This window comes from Ammospiza nelsoni, chromosome Z, assembly GCF_027579445.1.
Source record: "Ammospiza nelsoni isolate bAmmNel1 chromosome Z, bAmmNel1.pri, whole genome shotgun sequence".
In the NCBI taxonomy this organism is placed as follows: domain Eukaryota; kingdom Metazoa; phylum Chordata; class Aves; order Passeriformes; family Passerellidae; genus Ammospiza; species Ammospiza nelsoni.
In genome coordinates this window covers 49,478,456-49,502,269 of record NC_080669.1, presented here as the reverse complement: position 1 = coordinate 49,502,269, position 23,814 = coordinate 49,478,456, and the positions used below count along the sequence as shown (strand labels likewise).

The following is a 23,814-nucleotide window of genomic DNA, read 5'->3' as shown; positions in this document are numbered from 1 at the left end:
GTACTGCTGGCACCGGTGCCACAGAGCTGACCAGACCCACACCAGGACACAGTTCCCCGTGGATTTGAGAAACTGCTGACCAAGCTTCCAACGGTGGCTGTTATTCCCTGTGTGAGAGCTCTGGTGCATGGAGCTGAGAGGGTGTGTTTGGGCCGAGGAGGAAGGCAGAGGCAGGTATCAAGGACTGGCACAGTCAAGTGCCTGTGCTCCATAGCCTCCTGCCAGCCTGCCCACCGCTGCCCTCACCCAGCACTCCAGCATCCTGGCAGGATGTTCCCTCCTCGCGATTCCAGCCAGATGGTCTTCAGGAAACAGAAGCACTTGAAGTGTATTTGCCATGGTGTTTGGAGCACACAGGAAAGAGTTAACCTTTGTTGAGAGGGTGGATCCTGGTGCAGAAGCTGCAGGATTCGGAACTCCAAAGTAGTAACAGCTGCTGCTCCAGCTGAGTGCAGCCCTGCTGTGCAGTGGTGGGGTCAAGAGTAAGCTACATGTTCAATTTTAAAGATGTGGGATTGCAGCATCTTCAGCTGCCAGGGGCCACACATGGAGCTATGTCTGCATTGCACAACAGTCCAGAAGGGAGTTGTGGTGCTAGAGAAGCTTGTTTAAACACTTCTAAATAGGGACTGCACAATCTCTGATGAGAATGTAAGAGGCAGAAGGTTTCCCAAGCCCTGACTGTGATCTTCTTGGGAGAAATGTTTGCTACAGCTGGCTTCACTCTTGAGCTTATAGGCTGCCCAGCATTTGGTGTATCCATGTAACAGACACAGTAAGCTCCAGCATCCCATTGTAAGATCCCAACAGCACCTTCTGAAATTCAAGTTCTGGCTGTCTGACTTGTGACTTTTATCTGTGGCTGCCAGCACTGCAAGCCCGAAGGTTTTCTGTCAGGGGTGGTTAGAGGCTCACAGCTTCACACAGTTACCTTTGGCAACAGCTTGAGAGCCAGAGCCTGTATCTCACCTTCCAGCCTCCAGTGCCCATGGACTGGAAAGGAGCCCTGAAACAGGTAAGCTCCATGGTGGCAAACCAGCTGATAAGGCAAAGGGCCAGGCTGCTCCCTCCCAGCCACTGCAGCAGGAGGAGACGGGGGCTGAGCAGAGCTTTGAGCCTGGCAAGGGTTTGAAGGCCAAGTGCAGTCCTGTTTTCTGATGGAGCTGGTGCCCATGCTGCAGACAGGTCAGGGTGGGCCAGGCCTCTCCACTGTGAGGAGACCACTTGTGCAAAATGTGAGCACTGCAGGCCCCACGTGCTCCACAGTGGTGGCATGGTGAGCATAGTGACTGCCTTCTGCCCAGGCTCTGCCCACACCATTCAGAGAGGATTTCTGCCTGGAGAAGGGGCTGGTTTTGGTGAAATGCAAATGTTTGATCAGGAAGATGTAAATTTGTTTTACAGTGTGTGTTCTCCTTCATAAATGAACAATACTGCAGTTACAGCCCATGCTCAGCTAGAAAAATACACTTTTTGTCATCTATTAAGCATCATTTGACAATGCCCTCTGTGTTGCTCCAGAGTAAAGAGCCTTTCAGTCCTCGGACATCTAGTGAGTGGTTGGGTTTAGTGATGCCAAGGGGAAAGGAGGACTGAAACTGGAGGACCTTTCATCATGAAGCACTGAACCAAATAAATGCTTTGGCATTGTGCTTTTTGTAGTGGGACTCTGGGATCCTCATGGGCCAGCTCCTAGGGCCACCCTGCTTCCAGAAACTTTGGCAATGTTGAAGGAGCTCATGGAAAAATTCTGCCAGAAGTCAAAGCCTCTGATAGCTTGTAATATCCTTAAGGGTATTTTTCTTGTACTGAGAACAAGAAATGTGTTTTTGTTGTTTGGTGCTCTCACCTGATAATTTAACTCAGCATTGCCCATGTATCCTAGTGCTGGGAAAGAGCTAGGACTGTTCATTTTCCCAGGGTTACTTCTGATTTTAAAACTCTCACTATATTCCTTCCCCCTCCCTCCAGACTGAAGTGTCATTTCCAACTGTCCTTTTTGAAGTCATTCTCTTGCAGTTATTTTAAAAGTATATAGTTATTTTTAAAGTAATTATCCTATCTATTCAACAGTCCTTGAAGCTTGTCCTCTCTCCCTTCCTAGCCCCATTTTGAAAGACAATGTAGTAAAAATGCACACCTTTCTGCACTTCCAATTAGAGAGTGCATTGTGATGCAGTTTCTTTTGGCTGTTTTCAGTCCTTTTCTAATGGTTACTAGTGCTTAATGCGATGTTTTGGGGTTTTAGTTTGGTGACTTCTTTGCATTATATTACACTACCTGCCTAGAGAGCTTGGCTCTGGTGACAGGTCAGGCTTTGTGTATGTGAAAGCTAGGATTGTTTTATTTAGGTGATTCTGTATTTATTATCTCCGTAGTCCTTTTGTTTGTTTTAGTCACATGCAGTCGTAAGATGTGACTGCAATGCTCTGCTGTTAGCTTTTTTGCTCTTCCACGATGTAGTAGTGTGACTCACAATTTTTGGGAGTGAGAGGTTCAATACATTGCTTAAGAGGAGGTCTGCCAACGGTAACAGTCTCCCAAGGCCTTAAAATGTCCTAAAGGAGATATAACCTATTCCCAGGAGGACTGGAAAGGTACTACAAGTCTCGGCCAAACAGCTCCGAACCACTTCATTACCAGATGCAACCTGTTGTTTATAACACATTCAAGGTGGAGAAAATTCCACTTTCTTCCCTACCCTGTTTAATACTGAATCCAAAAAAGCAATATATGCAAACTTTTCTTGAGTGTATTTTGAGCAATTTGTTACTCCATTTACATGCTGCTCTTTAGATTTTAGGGCAAATTTGAAAAGACATGAGGGCCAAGTATATTTTGTCTCCTTTTTATTTTCACTTTTTTACAAAAAAAAAAAAGTCTGACATAGTCACATCAATGAGAACAAAGCTGCGGTGTGCATTCTGACAACAAAAATCATATAAGGATTTAAAATATATTGTTTTACTGTTTGCAATAGCAATGTTAGTTTGCTTTTACTTTTTAAATATCCCCAACACCAAATTGCTGCGCTTGAAATTCTTGAAAGTCCTCTGGGATGGTGTCTGAAAGCAGGAAAATATACAAAAGTTTAGTCTCTTCTGATAAAATTAAGGAGCACTTAAATTACCCACCTAGTCTCTTTTTAGGTAACATGCTTCTCTTTTGTTTCCACATTAATAATGAATAGGGAATAGTTTCAGTTTTATCTGTATACCACTGAGAAAGAGGCTAACAAGACAGTGAGTGCTACAGTCCACAAAAAAAAGAGTACTGTCAGTCTTCAAATTATGTATCTCTGAAGACTTTGTGGCTAGCACTCTTAAATTTTTATCAATGAACACTGACCAGAAAGGCAAGAGATATGCTTGTTTTGCTCTGCATGCCAGACACATTTGTAGCATCTGTATCTCTATTTCTCATGTATCCTAATTCAACTTGGATGTGATGATTTCCCAGGCCACAATAAGGGACAAAAAGCATTAACCCCAGGACCAACAGCATCTGGCATAAAGACTTGAGACTTGGACAAGGATGCTGGAGATGGATCAATGTCATAAGAGCAGCTACAGTTCTGTTTGAAGAGTTATTTGCAGTCTGCCTTTACCAGATCCCACAACATTTTATCCGGAGAGCGACAGAGCAACCACAGAGTTAAAGCTGCAGCCAGCAATGGAGCCACAGCAACAAAGCTCAATTGCACGACCTCAACTTCACTCTGATTATTTCCACCCTGATGCAGGAGAGGTAGCTCTAAACTCAAAAAAAAGACATGTATATAAACAAAGAGTATTTAGGAAAAGGGGGTAAGTCCTTTGCTTTTTGCTGAGCACCTTTAAAAGGCTTGAAAGGAATTTCAAGCCTTTTCTGCATAATGTAGGAACTTATCTGATATGAGAACAGAGATACTGTGGGACTTCAGAGTTCTTTTGAGCGGGTTTCATTGTATGCAGCTCTTGCAGCAATGCCACTTGCCTGCTCGCTGCCATGTAAGTGTGACTCAGTGGCAGCTTTGATACATGCTTTCTGGGGAAACTACAATACTGAAAATACTTACCAAGAAATTTTTATTTGTATGCACTACTGTCTAGAAGTTCCCTGTTTAACTGTGACCTCCATGAGCCAGCCTAGGTGTGCTAAGTGTCCAAGTACCAGAGTCCATCAGCATAACATACCACAGAGTGGCCCTGTCCCCTGCAGTCCTGGACTGGGCTTCTCAGGGCCACAGAAAGCAGACAAGGAAATTATTCCAACTTGGCTAGTAGATGATTTTCCAAAGACGGGGTATGGATGATGAGAGGAAGAGGGGCAGCCCCTTCAGCCCTAGTTCAAGTCACCTGAACTGCTGCTGGGACAGAAATACCCTGAAATGATCAGACTCTATGTGAGTGATGAAAAGTTTGAGTTCTTTTGTATAGTTGATGATCGGGACTAAGGTAAAAGGGTCTTGCCCCAAGAGAACTGAGCCAGCACACTCCCACAAAAACAAAAGCATTCCTACATGGGAGGAGAGGCATCTTATGACCTTGTCTGCCCTGCCACAGGACCAGCCAGCAAGTACACAAGTGACAGTAATGCCTGATGCCTGAGCTCACTGACTCACCAGGTGTATTTCACCTTGTATTCAAAGCTCAAGGCATCTTCATACATTTTGGCATTGCTGCGTTTATTGTGTGTGTACAGCTCTCAGTCAGTTGGTTTTATGTAACATTCCTAATTCTCTGATGACAGCTATGCCCCTCAGATGGCCCATTCTCTGTAGCAGAGTGACTGCTCTGGGAGGAGCAGCTGTGAGGTGTTGTTAGCTCCTGTCTGGCTGGGCTGCAGTGTGCTGCTGGTGTCAGGGGAGGCATTTCACAGCTGTGAATAACTTGTAAAAGGACAGAATGCTAAATGGCTTAATGCAACAGCCTTACTACTGGTTCTTCATTGTCACATGCTTGTTGTTAACTAAAATGGCCTGAGAGCAACATTACCATTGCAGCGATATTTCAGGTTGGACCAAATAATGTTTTCCTGAGAGAAGCAGAAAACTCCAAGCCGTCCTCCACGCATCGTGGTGTCTATAGTTACACCAGAGTCTGCCACTAGGTCAGAGCCTTCATAAAATCTTGCCCTTAATGAAAGCGAACAGAAGCTCTATTAGGTCATTTCTAAGGCTGTAACATTCCTGAAAGTAATGTTGTTATCCATGGAGACTCTATTCTTGGACATGCTATCCCTCTCATCCAGCCCAGGGGGAAGAAAGAGTTAAGGTAGCTCTTGTGTAGAGTGGGAACTGGAGCAATGCTGCATGCTGGCAAGAGCCAGACAAGGGAGGGTTTTTTGAGGGGTTTCTACATATCCTAAAAAAACTTTGGAATGTTTGTTTTTCCTGTAGTCAGTCCAGCTGAGTGCTTTAACTCTTGAAATTTTCCACAGTCAATAGTGATAGGAGAACCAGACTAGATCAGAAGAAGTCTAGATGGATATTGTCTTGCATAGTTTGAAGTTTGAAGCTCAACTTTTTTTTTTTTTGTAATAGGAAAAGTTTCAAACAAACCATTGGGATGTTAAACTTGTCTGTGAGATTTCTTTAAAAATGTGGATAGTATTAACTCCAGGAACTGTTTTGCTGATCTGGCACCTTCTTGTTAGAAAATGCATCAGCAAATTCCCAAATAGCCCTGTGAAAGCTGCCCCCACCAGTTTCCCAGTGTGCTCTGTACTGGGGGCTCGAACAGACCACAGTGGAGCCAGCTGGGATTTTGTTGCAGCACTGCCCCCATCAAGTCCTCAGCCTATGGGATACAGGGTAAATGACCTGGAGGATGATGAGCCTGGAGGGCCCTGTTCTGGATAAGGATACTGCTGATACATTTCTGCATACAAGAAAAGAGCAAACAGTGAAAGGAATGAAAGTTCCTGTGACTTTTCATAAAATACAGAAAAAAGCCCAAATCCTGGTATGTTTCTGATTTTATTTACTCATTTGCTGAGTCAGTCCAAAAGTATCTGTACAATGAATAGAATTTGTAGTCTTGCAAATTTCCATGGGAGAGGCTGGCTCAAGTGACTGCCTTGAAGCCTCGGAAAACCTTTGCTAGACACACAGTGGTCTGTGGCATCTGCCCTAACCAGAGCACAGCACGAGGAGACAGAGAGCTGACAGAGGCTCGCTTTAGGCCTGGCTGCCTTTAGTTTTAAAGGATTCTGTGACACAGACTGTGCTACCTTTCCCAGGTACAGGGAGCAATACTTAGGCTGGTCAGAGAGACTGCAGCCATAGGAGATGTTTGCTCATGCAGCAGCTTCACTCACGTCTTGGTCTAAATGTAAGTTGCCACTTGAGATCAATTTGCTACTGCCCTGTGGCTGGGGCACAATAATTGATGGTATAAATGTTGCTAATCCATTTTAGTGTAAAAGTCAATCATGCTCACTGCAATTGCCACTGAAGATGATGCTTTGCATTAGAAAAGTGGAATAATTATACCATCAAGTTATTGCATCTCAACTGCAGGGTGGTGATTTTCTTGAAGAAAAGCTGACTTACCCATATTTCTGTTCTATTTTAGGGTTGAAAGACCTGAGCTCATCATGCCAGGGCAGTTAGGTTTTTTGCATTTTAACATCAGCCTTGATCTACAAATGTAATTCCTGCTGATTTCTCTGCTGGATGTTGCAGAAAAAAAATCACCTGAATGGTGATTTTTTAATATTATTAACTATTTTTTCCCCAAAACCACCAAAAAAAGAATATAAAACATGCATTACAAAGCTTTTACAAACTTTCTGAGTAATGTCAAATCTATCACATGAGGATAATGACTTTTTAGTTAGAATCACAACTTCTAAGTGGACAACTTTTATTCTGTTATCCTAGAATACATAAATGCACTATCCCAATTCCAACAAAAAATTTAATATATCAAAATTAAGAAAATTTGAAATATATTGCTTTTCAGATCAGTGGCCAGCAGTAGCTTGGAAAACAAGGTATTAAAGCCAGAAAAGAGCTCATCAGGATAAGGCACAGTTAAAAGAGACAGGTGGTCCATACAAAGAGATTTAACTTGGAATTGACTAGGAAAAGAGCTGCAGGCTGAATTAGAGAAGTCTAATTTGTTATTAGGCTTCATCAGTACAAAGCCCAGATATAATACAAATTCTCAGGTTATCATCTGAGTCAGATGTTGAGAAATTACAGTATCTGTACTCACCTTATCTATCCTTTCCTCTCTTACCTGATATAACCAATCTGAGGTCTGTGCTGCAAGAACCAGCGATAGGAGACTTTGTCTTTCCACCCTACATTTCGGGGGTCCTTCCACAGCAGCCTGACCTGATCGTTGGTGTCCCCTGTGTGCCAGAGGGAGTTGCGGAGGTGCTCGCCTGGACCTGTCTTGGATTTCACAGCCTGCAAAAATACAATTTTCCAACACTGACCACAGAGAAAAGTCACTTTCAGGAGCCAAGATTTTTTTTTTTTTAGTGAGGAGCAGGTTTGCAGAAGCATCCACTCTACTACTAACAGGTCCCTAACTTCTGTTCTACAGCCACAGCCACTGCCTACATGGACAAAGCAACCAGCTGGGTACCTGGACAAAAGAAAATGAGGCAACTGGACCAGTCAGGGTCAGAGCACAATCACTGCAGAGACTAAAATGGTCCAGCTGATCAGAAAGGCAAGATTAGGTTCCTTAAAAACCAGTGCTCTTAAAAGGCTGTGTGACAGCTGCCTGACTTAGCTATTTGGGCAGCAGTTGCCAACAACAGAGGACAGCAGTTGGGCAGCAGAGCTGACGTGCAGTGCAGTGGCTTGGCTTATGCATGGCATGATGACCTAGCCCGTGGCCAGCACACGGCAGGATGGCACAGCCAGGCTGCAGTGAGCACTGTGTCCTTAGCCAGGAGCCACCACCAGTACCTTTAGCTGAATGCCGGGCTCTGCAACAGCTCGGAAGGGAGTCGCTTGCCAGTACGTCTGTTCCGTCTGTTTCCACATTACCACATAAAAGCTAGAGCTGTCTTGATAACCAAAAATAAAGCCAGCATAGTCATCATCTGTCACTGTGTTCACGTGAAAAGTGCCCTCAAAGTCAACGCCGTTAAAAGCTGTGTAACCTGAGAGTACACACAAGTTAAAAACAATTCTGCAGAACACATCTTCATATTCAGCATTTTCTGCTGGAAAACTTGAATCTCAGAAGACGCTACATACCAACAGCAAGACCAGGATCACTGTTCATAGTCTGCACAATTTCCATCCCCTGTAAGGGTAAATTCAGGGTGGTTAGCATGCGTGGTAAGCTGGATTGGCTAAGCCTTTTCTGGTCTCCCTCTAGCACCTCCTTCATCCCTCTCTTTTGTTTGCTCACAACATATCTTAGCTCTGAACTAAAATCAGTGAGCACTATAATCAAATAGTAATGTTTCAGCTGCTTGCACAGCCTGAGTCAGTAATGATTTGTTAGCTTTTCTAGTGCTGGTATTTTGATACTTTACATACCGGTATTTTGATACTTTCTTTCCCTACCACAGTCTTCTGGAAATCTGAATCTGGCCAAAACTGGGGTGCAGGGGAAGAGGGTTGTGGGAGGAAGAGCGCTTTTCCTAGGCTTAGCTCATACAGTTGGATCACAGAGCTCAGGATTAAACTGACTGCCAGGACTGTGTTAAGGAAGATGTGTACATCCCAGCTGGCTTGGCAAAGAGTTTTGCATTGGGAAAAAACTGCATGTTCCCTGTGACTCATAACACATTAGCCTCCTGGAAGGCTAAAATTTGTTAGTGTAAATAAATTACTGGACTCCATCTAGGAGTACTGGAGTGCTCCGGGGTCCAGCACAGGGACAGGGACCTGTTGGAGCAAGTCCAGAGGGAGCCACAAAGATGATCAGAAGAAAGATGGAGCACCTATCTCTTATGAAGATAGGCTGAGAGAACTGGGGTTTTTCAGCCTGGAAAAGAGAAGGCTTTGGGGTGACCTAATTGTGGCCTTCCAGTACTTGAAGGGAGCCTACCAGAAAGATAGAGAAAGATCTTATTTTACCAAGAGCATGCAGAGACAGGACAAGGGACAATGGATTCAAAGTGCAAGTAGGTTTAGATTAAGTATGAGGGCAAACATTTTTACTGTCAGGGTTGTGAGGCACTGGAACACATTGCCCAGAGATGCTCCAAACCTGTAAGTGTTCAAGGCTGGCTGGAGCTCTCAGAAACCTGGTTAAGTGATGTGTGTCCCTGCTCATGGCAGGTTGGGGTTGGAATGAGATGAGCTTTGAGGTCTCTTCCAACCCAAACCATTCTATCATTCTATGAAATGCTCTGTTATTTAGCACATCAGATTTTTAAATTATGGAAGGATTAATGAAACTTGTTTGTTACTGAAATATTTCAACAGAGTAACACATGTCTGCCTTCAGGCAGCAGTGAAATCCACCCAGAATAAGTTGGCCAGCATGTAGCTGTTTTAGAGTATGAGGAGCATCAATTTTGATAGCTTGAAGGCTATCAAAAGGAAAATTCCTTTGTTATTACTCCTGAAAATATTCCACTAACCAACACCTTCCACTTTTCACATCTGCCAGAGATCCAGCAACTACAGAGCTAATTGTGTTGCGGTTTTCAAATGATCTTTCTCAGACAGGTAACAAAGACCAAGTGTATTTTTACCTGGTTCAGAACCACCCAGTTGGGATCAATCTGTGCATCTCCCTCTGGGTCCAACACCACTGTCTGATAGGCCCTGAAGTCTGTCAAGGTGATCTCTGCATTCTCAGGGCACACATCAATCCGATCAATCACTGTATCCTGGTCAAAATCAGACTCACAGACATCACCAACTCCATCACCTGAATGCATCAGAGAAGCAAAAGGAGATTTGTGGTACAACAAGTAGTCACACTGCCCCAGCCACAGGATTAGGGTGTCCAAGAAGCAGGCAGAGCATCAGCCCTGCCGGCTGTAGTGCCTGAGAGAGTGCCTCTGTTTTGGCTATAGGGCCAAATCAGTAGCCTGAGTGCTGCTGTTGTTCCTGGGATGAATGTATGCATTGGTAATGACAATGTTGCATGCTGGTGCACTCATCTGGAGATGAATGCAGTGCCTGAGAATCAAAGTGGCTCCTTAAGGCCCATATTACCATTATCATCTTCCTGCCCCGGGTTGGGGACCAGCCTGCAGTTGTCAGGGCCCGGGGGCAAGAGATCAGGAATGCCATCATTATCATCATCCTCATCACACTCATCACCCAGCCCGTCCTTATCTGTGTCCAGCTGGGAGCTGTTGATAACAGTAGGGCAGTTGTCTGTGCTGTCCTGGTGCCCATCACCGTCGCTGCAAGCACAGAAACAAAAAAGAAATGGTATGCCAGCATCAGCTCCTGCCTCTGCACAGGGAACAGCACGGACGCCTGAGGGGAAAGCACACCAGGGGCAGCTCTGGAGCTGGAAGCACACCAGTGGACAACACAACCTGTTGTTGCTCAGGTGGCTGAACTGCAAGGAGAGCAGGAACAAAGAGACTCAGATAAGATAAGGCGTCAGGAAAGCAAAGGAGCCAGGAACTAAAAAAGACTCCAAGCCAGGACCTAAAAAAATACTCACAGAAAATAAAAATAAGCCTTACATGGTGTGGGAAACATACTGGAGCCCAAGACCCCAATCAACATCCACTCCTGAAGGGCGTGTAAGGCATATCCGACAAGTGCAGTGTCACTAATCAAGAGGCACTCAGGAGACAGCAAGAGCTGGACACCTTGGGTCACTTGTCTTATGTGGACATGTGCCTTGGTGCTCATGAACATACAGGTGTAAGTGAGAATGAAGCTTTAGGAGAGACTCTACATGAGCACCTGAAATCAGACTTATTTAAATACAAGCACTGTTCTCACCCTCCTCCACAACAAGTTTTTTGTGGTGGACTTGTCATCTGGGGGACTTGCCATGTGGTGGACTAACTGCCATGTTAGTGCTTGGACTCAATTGCCTTGAAGGTGTTTTCTAAACTAAATTATTGCATCCTGCAGGGGGGACATACAGTAAGAAAGAGAGGAAAGAGTCTGTAGCTCCTTCCAGGCCATGGCTGCATCAGCTGGTTACAGGTAAGGCACAGGGACATAGACTACAGAAGAGAGTTCAAGAAGTTATGGGGTGGCTACATAACTTTTCCATCCCAACTGTTAAATGCATCCCTGAAGAAAAACTGCTTGAAGTATGGTGTGTTTTGTATGCACACCAAAACCAAATTGCTTTCTAGCAATTAGCAGGCATGCTTTCCCTCAATAGCTTCTTGTTAGCACAGGTGGAGCAGAAATTACCTGCAGCCAAATTAAAATCATGCTATTGCTTATAGGTAGGAATATTCCCAAATACCTCTCCTGCTTAAGAAATGTGCTTTAGTTTTAGGTCAGAGTTTGCACAACATGTTTGCCAATGTTTGCCCAACACTGAGATAAAATGCAATAAGCACCATCCATGTGTATGCAAGGTTAAGCATGTTTCACACAGGAAATGCTTCACACACATTAGTGAAGTTTATGGGGGCGGTAAAGCATTTTCTTAAAACAGGAAAAAGAACAAAGACATATCAACTTAAGAGTAAAATGCTGATGGCCTTGGCAGCTACTGGCCCAAGACTGGGAATGATCCCTACACAGGGATCCCTGCAGGTCCCTTCACAGACAGTAGCACCCATCAATGGCCCTGGGGTGAAACCCTGCAGCTGTCTGTGGCTGATGAAATCCTGTGACAGCACAGGATTTATCATTTTCCTTGCCTCTTGCTGTAGGTAAGGTGCACATGGGAGAACCTGCCATCCCTTAAGGTGGTTATGCAGAAGCTGCTTCCAGAGAAGTGATGCAATTTGTCATGGGATATGCTCCTGTGAATGCCCAAGGCATATGAAAGCCATAGACAGAGGATCCTTGCCAGTCTTGCTGTGCTAAAGCAAAGGGGCTGCTCTGCAAGTGTTTTACACTTGATAACAGAATTTTGTTTCTGCAACACTAGGTTCTTAAGGAAATAAATACAGCCCTTAACTGTGAAATTTCTGCTAAGGAAGCAGAGAAATAAAAGAGGAATGAAAAACAAAGCAAAAAAGGAGAGACAATTTCTCACTAAGAAGCTCTGAGCAGTGCTCTGGGTTTTACAGCCAGAGAACTGCTTGAACATCACTTCCACAGAACTCAGAGGAAGCCTGTGAATGGCTACAAGGGTGAAGGCACTCTAAGTGTACTACCACAGGAGAGGGAACAAACAAGGCTAATAAATACTAACACTGTTCTTGAAATAACATCTCTCAGCAATTAAATCCAGGCTAGCCTGAGGAATTACAGCTCTCCAGGAATCAGCAGCATGCTTCAGCTCAGGACTAGCCTCCCTCACAGCATACCTATCCTGATTAGTATCACAGGAATCTCCAACCAGGTCATTGTCGACGTCCGACTGCAAAAGAGAACAGAGAAAGTTCCAGTATCAGCTGTAAAAAGCATCTATTTGCACAATTAAATCAAAACACAACCAAATCAAATACAACTAAAGTAAATGCATGAAAAGACATGCGTTTTCTCTCTTGCATCATCCATCATGCATTTTCTCTCTTGCATCATGCATCTAACCAAAAATTCAGTTTTATTAAAGAAAAAAGACAGTGAATAAACACAGTTAAACTTAATTGAAGAGCTCAAGCAAGATTCCTCTGCTACTGAGAAGAAGTAATTCTCATTTCTAGCCAAGGTTTATATCTTAACCATCTTTAAAAATCTACTATGTTTCTCTATGGTTTCCAACATTTTTCATTAGTCACAGGGGGTGAAATCAGAATTTCTACACATGAAAAGTTACAGTGACTTCTCACCTAGGAGCACTAGGAGAAAGTTTTGGTAAATAAGGACACCAGGATTTTTGTCCTGATTAAAGAAATATCAAGGATAACTAAATCACGGCCCTGTGTGGAGTCTGACACTGAACTCTGTGGGACTGGAGCCCATTTCAGAGCACGAGAGTAGAAGATACATGCTGGACAGAGGTCCTAACAACATCCCAAATGGTGAGAGTACAACTGCTGTCTCCCCCTTTTCACATCAGGAGAGTCAGCAGGTCTGTAAAACTCTCCTGAATACCTAAATATATACTATATATTATATTATCCAGAAAATACACTTTATTATTACAATACAAACACTATGGCTGCATGGGTTGCTTCATTCTCTTGGACCTTTTTAGGCCTCAGCAGTCCTTGTCTCTAAACAAGAATAGTTTTGCCTTCTGCCTGCTAACCTGGTTTGGGTTGCTGATTGTAGGGCAGCTGTCACAGGCATCACCAACACCGTCATTATCTGTGTCCTCCTGGTCCTCATTGGGGATCCTCTGACAATTATCCAAAAGGTTCTTAACACCTAGAGTAAAGCGGATTGTGTGTTAGAGACAATTTCCATATTTGTCCACACTGGACAATATAAACATTGAAACAGTAAAGATACTATTCCTTTTGAGCAACTACTTAATGAAATGCAATTTTTAAAAAATATGTAATTCCTGCAATGAAATTATAAGTCTGCACATAAGTTAATCTTCCTTATGTGTGCATCATTCATTTAGTAGTAGTTAGGAACATCTCACTAAAGCACAGCTGTCCACCCCATCACACCCTTTAATTACACACAATTAATTCTTATCCTGTTCCTGTATCACAACTTGCAGGACGGGACATTCCACTTTTTAAATTATATTTGAAGAGGTGTGAGTTTTTCACTTCTTTCAAGCCTCCTACAGCAATGAAAATAGTATGTTATGTAGCTCTGGGTACCAGTGACTGGCAGTCACTGGACGCCCTGGAAAGTTTGTACCTTTAATGAAATGCTGAATGATCAACAACCTTAACTTCTATATGAAACATGGCTTGGCTTCTCTGTTACAGTGTACAGTGCTTCCAATGCAGGCTAAGATATGTATTAACTAAATTAAAAGGATTAAAGCCAAAAGTTTCATGAATAAAGACTGTGTTACAGCTGGTGACATGAAATCTCCTAACGTGCAGCACACTCTGGGAAAATCTGAATGATATCAGAGAAGCCGAAAGTAAAAAATCACCAACCATCTCCATCCATGTCATCATCACACGCATCTCCTTTCCCATCACCATCTGTGTCCCTCTGGTCATTATTCAGGACATTACGGCAGTTGTCACAAGCATCTCCGAAGATATCTTGGTCACTGTTTCTCTGGTTAACATTAGGAACCAAGACACAGTTATCCTGCAAAAGACAAAGACTCAGACATCAGTCTGGCTATGAATCTTTAATTTCTACTTCAGTTGATTAATAAAACTCTTGTATTTATTTCTACTTCAAAAAAAAAAAGTGTGAGCAGTTTTGACATTTTATGTCAATATTAGCTCTGGATCAGATTTCACTTGTTCCCTCAAAGCTCTGCTTTGAACACACTGTGGGAACCCTAATGACAAACGCCCAGCACCATAATGCTTTACTTATAACTTGATTTCTGATTCTCATTTTGCATGGGTGCATGGTGAGGAACCCGAGTTTTCTCACGTGGTCCTTCTCAAAGGCTGCAGTTCAGAGACTCTGACAAGCTTTGCAGACGCTCTCAGTGAAAGGCCATTGCCCCCTTCTGGTACAGACTCGCTGGAAAATGGGTAAAGAACTTCTTGATGCAAAAAGGCATCAGTTTTTGTTTGGTTTTGGTGGGCTTGTTTTAAGAAAGCTGCTATTGACTTTTAAAGTCCACCAGGAGGTATAGAGAAAACTTTATGTCAAAGTGGTATAAAATTTCTTCACCTATCCAGCTCATTCATGACCTCATCCCCATTGCCCATAGAGAAGACTAATAGAAACAATATAGAAATTAATTTATTATGAAGGTGCTGAACCTGCAAATAGACTTACAGTTGTACGAGGATTTTTTCGTTTTAAAACATTAATAAAACTAGTTGATTTAAACTAGCAGAATTTAGTGTGGAACTCTGTGGCAAAACAGCCTGAGAAAGACCCTCTGTGACTGCCAGTCTGTCCCAGACCCTCTATGACTGCTGGTGTGCCCTAGCTCCAGGTGGACATTTGTACTCTGGATAACACATTCTTGTAGGCTTGGGAGCATATTAAGCAGTATCAGTCAATGACCTCGATATAGAACAACGGTTGGCTTGTAAGAATACAGGGTGAAAACAAAACCACTTTTCCAATCTGATGTGTCCTCTAATATATTCTGCCGCATGTACCTACGTGGAAACCTCTTCTGCTTTGCGGACACGATCCAAAGCTTTTCAAGTTATTGGCAAGACACACATTCATTTATGTGGGTTTTGGATCCCTGATGAAATGTGTTGTCAGGTCAACCTGCTCTTTAAATAGAAAGATGTTAATGCAAGAATGTTCCTGAAGTCATGTTGTGGGAGAGTGTGACAGAAAGACACAAGCTCTATACAAAAAGCTCTGTAATTAAATGACAAAAGGTAGCAACAGAGGACACAAATGTGGGGTTTAAGGCTGTGTGGTTTAAATCTTATAGGAATGAGCATTATATAAAAGAATTTAAGGGGCCACTGACAGTGACAGGTATGTAACAATCTCTGGCAAACAGTAGTGAGTCAGATTTCAGAGTCACTTCCCACTGCAGCAGTGGGAAATCCTTCTGTTGGCACAGACCCCTGCATCCTGATCTATACACAGCACCTGCTCATTGGGAATGCCATCTCCGTCTGCATCGTCATCACAGGCATCTCCAATCCCATCACCATCAGCATCTTCTTGTCCAGAGTTTGGGACAAATCTGCAATTGTCCTAGGCAGAAAAGGAGACAAGTCTGATGTTCTAGAGGTAAACTGGATGCCTTCATAATTTGATTTTTTTCTATTATTAATTATTAAAAATTAATCACCAAATTAAATAGAATTCAATCCCCTGAATAAAAGATGAATACACTGAGTCACATTTCTTATAGTCTTCCTCTTTATCCTTTCATGCTCTGAATTATTACAGAATTAAGAAAGCATTTCTTACCTTTCTGCAGTTTTCAGCAGAGCATGAGAGTTCTTCATTAGGGTAGCCATCAATGTCAACATCTTTTCCACAAATATAACCATCACCAGCCCAGCCAATGCCACACTATCAATAAAACATCATAGCAGTACTATCAAAAGGCTAATGAGTCACTGTAGAAATATTCAAAAAGGAAAACTCACACCAGTCTTGAAAACAGCAGTATATGGAAGTCATGGCCAGACACTGAAGTACAATGAGATACAGAAACCTTTGAAACAAAGGTTTTCTTTCCACATTGAGAGATGCTACAGTGTATCCAGACATTGCTAGAAAGAGCTACAACTTGATGTTAACTGGAATGTGTGCCTGTCACACCTAATGATTTCAGTGGGAGCTGTCTATAAGATTTCTTATAGACACTGGCCAGGAATTAATTTTGGCTCCTCACTGGCAGGTTGAGTAAAAGAAAAGAGCATACTAGGTAGAGTCTGCACCTAGCATCTGGGCATGGGACACATGGTTAGATGAGATGACTGTTTTGTTCACTACCTCAAGTACACATCTGCAACTAGAGGAAATTTTAAGAGAAAACTCTATTGGCAATTACTAAGTTTGCATCTGCAAAACAAATGCATCTGCACACAAGTTTCTCCTAGCCAATTTTAAATTATTACTGTTTCAAACCAACACATCATTTGTGTCGAAGACATATGCTAAGAATTGCATGTCAAAATCTGACCTTCCCTTAAAACCAGGACTTGCCCACTACAAGTATCTAGGCATCTTACCATTACAGCACGGACTTAAAATATCCTATTACTTATCTTTGAAACAGATGCACTTAAAAATGAGACCAAAGCAAGTGCCAGCAAAAGCATGCTCTGTACCCAAATTTAGGACACAGTATTAGTCTCTTGCTTTACGCTGCAAGATGGAAAAACTAAGTAATATACTTCAGTATACTTTTTACAGTGGAAGTTCATAAGCTATTGTGCTCCTCTGCCCCCTTGGCTGGTCAGCCTCGTACAGCCTCCCTGTGTCTGGAATCTGTCCTCTCACTTTAGAAAACATCATCTCTACCAGTCAGCAAATACAGACACGTTGGCTATGCAGAGAGGATCCTTACTCACTGCTACGTAGCTGAGCAGCAGGAGAGGAATTTGTTCTTGTGATGTCTTCTCTAGAGTGACACTTGACAGTCATTTCTGAGGGGACTACACAAAGTCTACAAAAGTGATTCCTAAAGATCTAATTACATAGGCACAGTGAATATGATACATTAATATGGCTGCTTTACAGACATGTGGCAAGAACAAAACAATTGCAAGCCAGTTTTCACAGCTGGCCAGTGTGCCATAATTAGTAAAATATCCAACTGTATAAAATGACCACAAAGCCATTCTCATTTCCAGCCTAAAAATGGTTAGATTTCACTGTAAAAATGCATGAATTAATGAACTCACAATACATGTCACCTCTCCTCTCCTCTCCTCAATACAACGGGCATGGATGCTGCATGGATTGAGGGCTCGATTCCTACAGCTCCGTTCAGCCTGGCATCCCCTGGTTTGGTCCCCTGTATATCCTGGTTTGCACTGGCCACAGTGGTAAGACCCCTATAAGAACCAGAAGTCATTAGCCAGCCTTTTAATTGTACTTTTTTTCCTTTTTAAAGCAAGCACAAGAGCAAGATTCAAGTCATACTGCTTATGCTGTGCAAGTGTAGTTTTTCATCCATTGAGGCCTCTTGTACTCTAAACAAACTTAATTTTCTACAGGAAAATGATATGTGGCTCCCAGAGTGCATGCTGGAAAACATACTCAACTCTTGTCTGTTTAGACCAGTGTTTTGTTAAGCCAGAGAAAAGTCATGTAGCAGCAAAAGCTTCTTCATGATGCCTTGTCCTTGCCAGCATCACCCTGCGCTGCTTCCAAGTGGCTGAAACTTTGTGCAAAATTTGAAGCATCAGCTGATTAATCATCAGGGGATGATCTTATTTCACTGTAAAGCACACCTATCAGTCTATCAACTGGGCCAAATTTTAATCAAAGAGAGATAAGAAAGTTCATCATATCTTTGTACAGTTTTATTTTTAAGCTAAAATGTTTTTAATGTCTTCTTCAGAAAAGAATTCTGTATCTGAAGACATAACCATCCTCATTTACACTGCAATAAGAACATCCATGTAAGTTTTTGCTATGGTTTACCATGACACATGCATATGTATTTCATATGTATTACTCTCTTGTGTTAACAGACACAAAGGAGCTAAGCCAAGGAATCTCATTATGTGGTGAGTTAATCCCCATATGAGATATAAACAGATAAATGCAGATAAAGCAAGATCTTCTTTAGGCATCCAAACCATTCCTCTCTCACATTCCTGTAGATCTGTAACTTAAGACATAAAAGTTAATTGAGCACAATCTTTTTATCTTGTGGAGAATGATTATCTTTTGACATGTCAAGGGACAGAAATGGGCGGATCTCAGACAAACATGTGCATCCAACCATTGGTGCAACTGAGCTGCTTCATACAACTTCACTCTTCGTGTACAAAGTCTGTTGGAAGAACTGTCAGGACTGTCGTAGTCCACCATTACAGAGAAATCTACTTACTGCTCAGATGGGCATTATCTTTTATTCCCATTCCTAATTTTGTTACAAATTTAAGTCTGTTCTGTCTGCATACTTTCAGGATGAAGATGAAAATAAACAGATGACTGAAGAGTAAAATAATCCTTGAGTGATACAAATGGTATGGCTTATTTAAAGCACACCAGCCTATGCACTTTATCCTAATGGACACCAGGGTAGTATATTCTGGAGTCTGCTGAATTTGCTTGGTATATTCTGTCCTATATCAAGCTCTGGTATGCATTAAAATAGCCTCTTAGGTGGCATTTCCAGATCAGGCTGTTTCTGAAGGGACAAAGGATTAGGAACCCCACACTGCTCTGTTTGGACAGACGGCAGGACACTTGGTGCCTGCCCTCTGCTGACAGGGCCCAGTGGCTTCCCAAAGAAGCTCCATGTCTAGTCATGCAGTAAGATACAAAATGTGACAGTGAATGTTCTAGATATTAAAAAAAGATACAAACACACTGAAAAGTGAAAGCAGCCAAAAGAAAACAAGCTTATTCTCAAGGAAAAATAACACTGAACACAAATGGCAGCCTCAATGATGCCTTGCTGCAGAAAGGACCACCCCTACACCTGAAGGATACTTTTAACCTTTCTCCTGCTATGAAGAAACCCTGTGGCATGTCCAGGACAACCAGGGAATCAGGGCAAGCCAGCACAGATTTCTGAAAGTTGGGTCCTGCTTGTTCTGTAACAGGGTGACCTGCTCAGTGGATGAGCCTCTGACACTATTTCCCACAGCAATCCCCCAGCGCAGCAGCTGTTGGGTTGGGCAGGTGTACTATTCATGAGCTGAAAAATGTCTGGATTGCCAGGCCCAGAGAGTGGTGCTGAGCAGAGTTACATCCAGCTGTTCAGTCCAGTCTTCAGTCCAGTTCAGTGCTCATCCAGGTGTTCAGTCACCACTGCTGTTCCACAAGGCAGCTCCACAGGCTGGGGCAGAGTGGCTGGAAAGGAGCTGGGGGTGCTGGTGACAGCAGCTGGACATGAGCCAGGCTGTGCCCAGGTGGCCAAGAAGGCCAATGGCATCCTGGCCTGGATCAGCAATGGTGTGGCCAGCAGGGCCAGGGCAGGGATTGTCCCCCTGTGCTGGGCACTGGTGAGGCCACACCTCCAGTGCTGTGTTCAGTTTTGGGCTCTTCACTACAAGAAAGACACTGAGGTTCTGGAATGAGTCAGAGAAGGGCAACAAAACTGGTGAAGGGTCTGGAAGACAAGTCCTCTAAGGAGAGGCTGAGGGAGCTGGGGGTATTTAGCCTGAGAAAAGGAGCCTCGGGGGACCTTATCACTCTACAAGTACCAGAAAGGACGCAATAGATGGGTGAGTAGTGTTCAGGTTTTTTCTCCCAGGTAAGAAGTGATAGGACAAGAAGAAATGGCCTCAGATCTTCAGGCCCTCTCAGGTCAGCAGAGATTAAGATTGAATAGTAGCAAGAATTTATTTGCACAAAGAATTATCAAGCATTGAAACAGGTTGCCCAGCAGAGTGGTGGACTCATTATTCTTGAAAGTGTTCAAAATAGATGTGGATGTAACACTTGTAGTGGCAGGATTGTCAGTGCTGTGTTAAGAGTTGGACTTGGCCTTAAGGGTCTTTTCTATCATAAATTAATATATGATCATGTAATTCTATGCTTCGTAGCATTAAAGTGGTCATATGCTCTTCTTATTGGATCCTAACATCTTTCAAACCATTTTTACTTCTCCTATACTTGCACTCCTGGGTTTAATACATATGGCATTAACCTTGTACCAATTGCAGCTCTCTTTGTTTCCATTTATTTAGAGGGATAGCTGTTATTCTATGCATAACTCCTATAAAGAGAGCACCCAGGGGAACAGTTTGTTGCCACAGTTCTCAGGAGGCAGGAGATAAGGGAAGCAAAGGTTCAATCTTTCAGAGGAGGTTTTTTGCAACAATGTACCCATAAACACACATCGCTGGATGGTATGGAGAGAAGAGCTCTTGCTCTTCAGGGAAAATGATAAGGATACAATTCAGATGAATGTGTTCATGACAAATCAAATATTTATTTTTTTATTATTAGCTAGGAAAAGAGAAAAGGCTTCTTTGATTTATAAGAAGAAAAAAATTTGCACTATTAATTGGTCTTTCATCAAACCCATAAATCCAATCCTAGTCTCATGGTATTTTAAAACAATTGATTTTTTTAAAGGCATAAATGAAAAGATGCTTACCAAAGTGTTTATGCAATGGGAATTTGGAACACAGAGTCCATGTCCTCCATTCTGACATTCATCAATATCTAAGCAGACCTAGCAATAAACCAAATCCAGAAATAATAAAATTAAGTAAATTTATTGAGATCAAAGACTGAAGAAACAACACCAAAGTTTAAGACTAGAAAAGAGATGTAGCCTCTGCTGAAACTGCTGTCAGAATGTCACTGACATTATCCATAGGCTAATTTTCCAAGCCCTAAAGAAACAGAAAATTTCAACTTTAGGATGTGCTCTGGTTCATACAGAAGAGTTTACACAAAAACTGTGTTCCCATTCTAGGGTGCTTAAAGAAATATGCAAAAATATTACCGTAAAATAGGCCTTTTTCATAATTTTCTTTCTAGTTCAAAGCCAGTTTACAGAACCCTCTGAGGCTGATCAGAGATACTTACAAAGATTATGACATTTTTTCTTGTCTCTATGCCGGTCAAGAGAATTAGATTGTTAATACTCCCATTAAAGCTATGCAAACACAATTCAGATCTCTAACTGAAACACTCTGACCTCTGCCTAACAGCATAAGGCAATTGTGGAACAACTGAAAAATAAATACCATTCAATACAGATGCACTGCTAATATAAAACCAGCACCTTGCAATGGAAGTTGCCGTGGAGGTGCTACCACTCACCTGCTTATTGCTCTTGGCATAGCTGAGTCCTATCCCTTGCACAGCTTGTCCCGTGTATCCTGGAGGACACGTCTCACAGCGGAAACCTGGAGCAGTGTTCACACATCGCACACCAGGGAAGCAAGGGTTGTAACGACACTGCAAAGAAAAAATGAACCAAGCACATGTTCGTGCTTCACTAACATCCAAACTCTTGACTGTGAGTACAGACCTCTCACCAAAGGCAATGCTACATTCAACATCTGTATGTCCCCTGTTCACAGAGGGCCTAGAGAGGAAACCGTCTCTGCAGGTATCTCTGACCTCAGTAAGTCTTCAGCTATCTCTGTAATTCAAATATCATTTGCAACCTTCTGTTACAGCCTGTAGTAGATGTCCTAAACTCTCATCCTGAATCCTTCTTTTAGCTGGGAAGATTCAGATCCCTTGGAGGCTGAAGACCACAATATTAGGAAAGCCACATAACTCCAAGCCTCCAAACACCCCTTCTAATGTGTTTTGTACACACAGAAGTGGCAGCAGCATTTTCCTTCATTTCTATTTGGACAAATCTCATAGCCAAGGAAGGAATCCAAACATAAGCCAGATGAGCAGGAATGTGTCAGTGGCATCCACACATTTCTAGACTGGAGGCCCACAGACAATCCTTGGAACTTCTCCCAAAATATCACATGTCCACAAAACCCTTGGCCTGAAGGCCCCATTCACTTCATTGCTTTATGCAGTTTTTCAAAACAGCTGTGACTGATTTCACCAGTCTTGTGGGTGCCAATGTGGGAAACACATCCGACATTACTGCCTTTCCAACATCACCAACTAGCTGCTAGGTAATGTTTATAAAAGTACCAAAACCATCAACATGCCATCCTGCTGCACAGGGCTCAAAGACAACAATGAATGAGTAACATCACAAAAGAATACTAAAAAGTTTAAAAAAATGCCTTTTTTTTCCTCTTTTCCATCACTAACAGAAAAATTTATGCAAGATGGAGGGAGACCAAACCAGACAATACACACCTACAAGAGACCTACAACTTGTAACCAAACACACACACACACGGAAGCAAGAAAAGACATGTTTAATATCAAAGTGTGTTTGACAGAAAGATTTGTTAATAGTACATCAGTCAGTGCTATGAGGAAAATGGCAAACCGAGGACAGACATTTTGTGTCTCCTTATTTTGCTGTGGATTCTTTGTTGTAGGCAGCAGAGGGCACCCAAATTACACAGCACAGAGAACAGAGCTGCAGCTCCCAAGATAATGGGCACCAGAATACCAAAGCAATGTCTTCAAAATGGTAATGAATTAGGGACGGTACTACAGAGAAATTGACACCGACAGGGAAGATGATGGCAGATCTTAGGGATCTTCCACATTTGTCTTTGCCAGAACTTGTACAATACTTTCTTTTTAAATGCCTGTTATCAGGAAGTACAGAAATAGCTCATTCATAAAATGCTTTAAATAAATTAAAAAAAAAAAAACCAAAACCAACCAAACAAAAAAAACTTTCTTGCATATCAGCTAACTCAGGAAAACAAGTACCATGACACATCCCTCTCATAAGACAATTCAAAATGATTGATATTTATTGCTTCTTTATTTTTCCCTGTGCAACTCTAAGTAAAAACCCAGCTGATTAAGTAGGTATTTCCTGGTGAACAAAACTGCTCTTGACAAGGTGGCATTTTAATGGCAGTGTCCAAATAAAGATCTCATAATAAGCAAGACTTTATGATATGATTTTGACAAAAATTCCTTGCTGTTTCTAATGTGAAAGCAGGTCATCTGTCATGTGGAATGGTGGCAGGAAGATGAAGGTACATGAATCTCCAGTGATCAGAGCCTGACTGGTAACAGAAAACCACTATAGTATCAAGCCATCATAAACCAGTCTCTGTTTCTTTTTCCACCACTGCTGTAAAGGGTAGAGTTGCTCCTGAAAATGGCAGGGAGGAGATTATTGTCATGCTTTGCCTCAGTCTGAAAATAGCTCAGGAGGTGAAACCCATCCATACTGGCAGGCTCCACCTAGGCTGGCTTGAGTCTCACACCATAGCTGCCTGTAGCATGAAATATGTACCACAGCTGTCTTGGATCCATCACTTGCATTCACATTTCAGAGCTTCGCCTCCATTTTCTGTGCCTTCTGTCGCAGCAGACACAGTTCATGCCACGTAAGGCAAAACAAGAGACATTGCCAATGCCTCAGGAAACTGCCACCCTCAACTCAATTTCTCTCCCCCAGTGCTTTTTGCACACAGGTGTGAGGTACATCAAATCCTCTCCTGATGGTCTACAGGAGGGAG

General features: G+C 42.6%; 1 protein-coding gene across 4 annotated transcripts in view; it reads right to left on the bottom strand.

The window, feature by feature from the left end:
* Nucleotides 1-2,888: 2,888 nt before the first annotated feature.
* The window catches only part of THBS4 (thrombospondin 4), a 39,225-nt gene continuing 18,299 nt past the window's right edge, over nucleotides 2,889-23,814 (bottom strand). For all 4 annotated transcript variants that reach the window (XM_059491948.1, XM_059491950.1, XM_059491949.1 and 1 more), the window contains 15 exons: nucleotides 21,503-21,640; nucleotides 20,829-20,906; nucleotides 17,449-17,601; nucleotides 16,004-16,108; nucleotides 15,677-15,784; nucleotides 14,080-14,239; nucleotides 13,263-13,381; nucleotides 12,376-12,428; nucleotides 10,127-10,320; nucleotides 9,658-9,836; nucleotides 8,204-8,252; nucleotides 7,910-8,106; nucleotides 7,227-7,399; nucleotides 4,977-5,116; nucleotides 2,889-3,065 (listed from right to left, as the gene is read on the bottom strand). In XM_059491948.1, coding sequence (XP_059347931.1) covers nucleotides 3,004-3,065; nucleotides 4,977-5,116; nucleotides 7,227-7,399; nucleotides 7,910-8,106; nucleotides 8,204-8,252; nucleotides 9,658-9,836; nucleotides 10,127-10,320; nucleotides 12,376-12,428; nucleotides 13,263-13,381; nucleotides 14,080-14,239; nucleotides 15,677-15,784; nucleotides 16,004-16,108; nucleotides 17,449-17,601; nucleotides 20,829-20,906; nucleotides 21,503-21,640 — 1,908 coding nt within the window. In that variant the 3' untranslated portion in view covers nucleotides 2,889-3,003. The remainder of the gene's footprint in view (nucleotides 3,066-4,976; nucleotides 5,117-7,226; nucleotides 7,400-7,909; nucleotides 8,107-8,203; nucleotides 8,253-9,657; nucleotides 9,837-10,126; nucleotides 10,321-12,375; nucleotides 12,429-13,262; nucleotides 13,382-14,079; nucleotides 14,240-15,676; nucleotides 15,785-16,003; nucleotides 16,109-17,448; nucleotides 17,602-20,828; nucleotides 20,907-21,502; nucleotides 21,641-23,814) is intronic.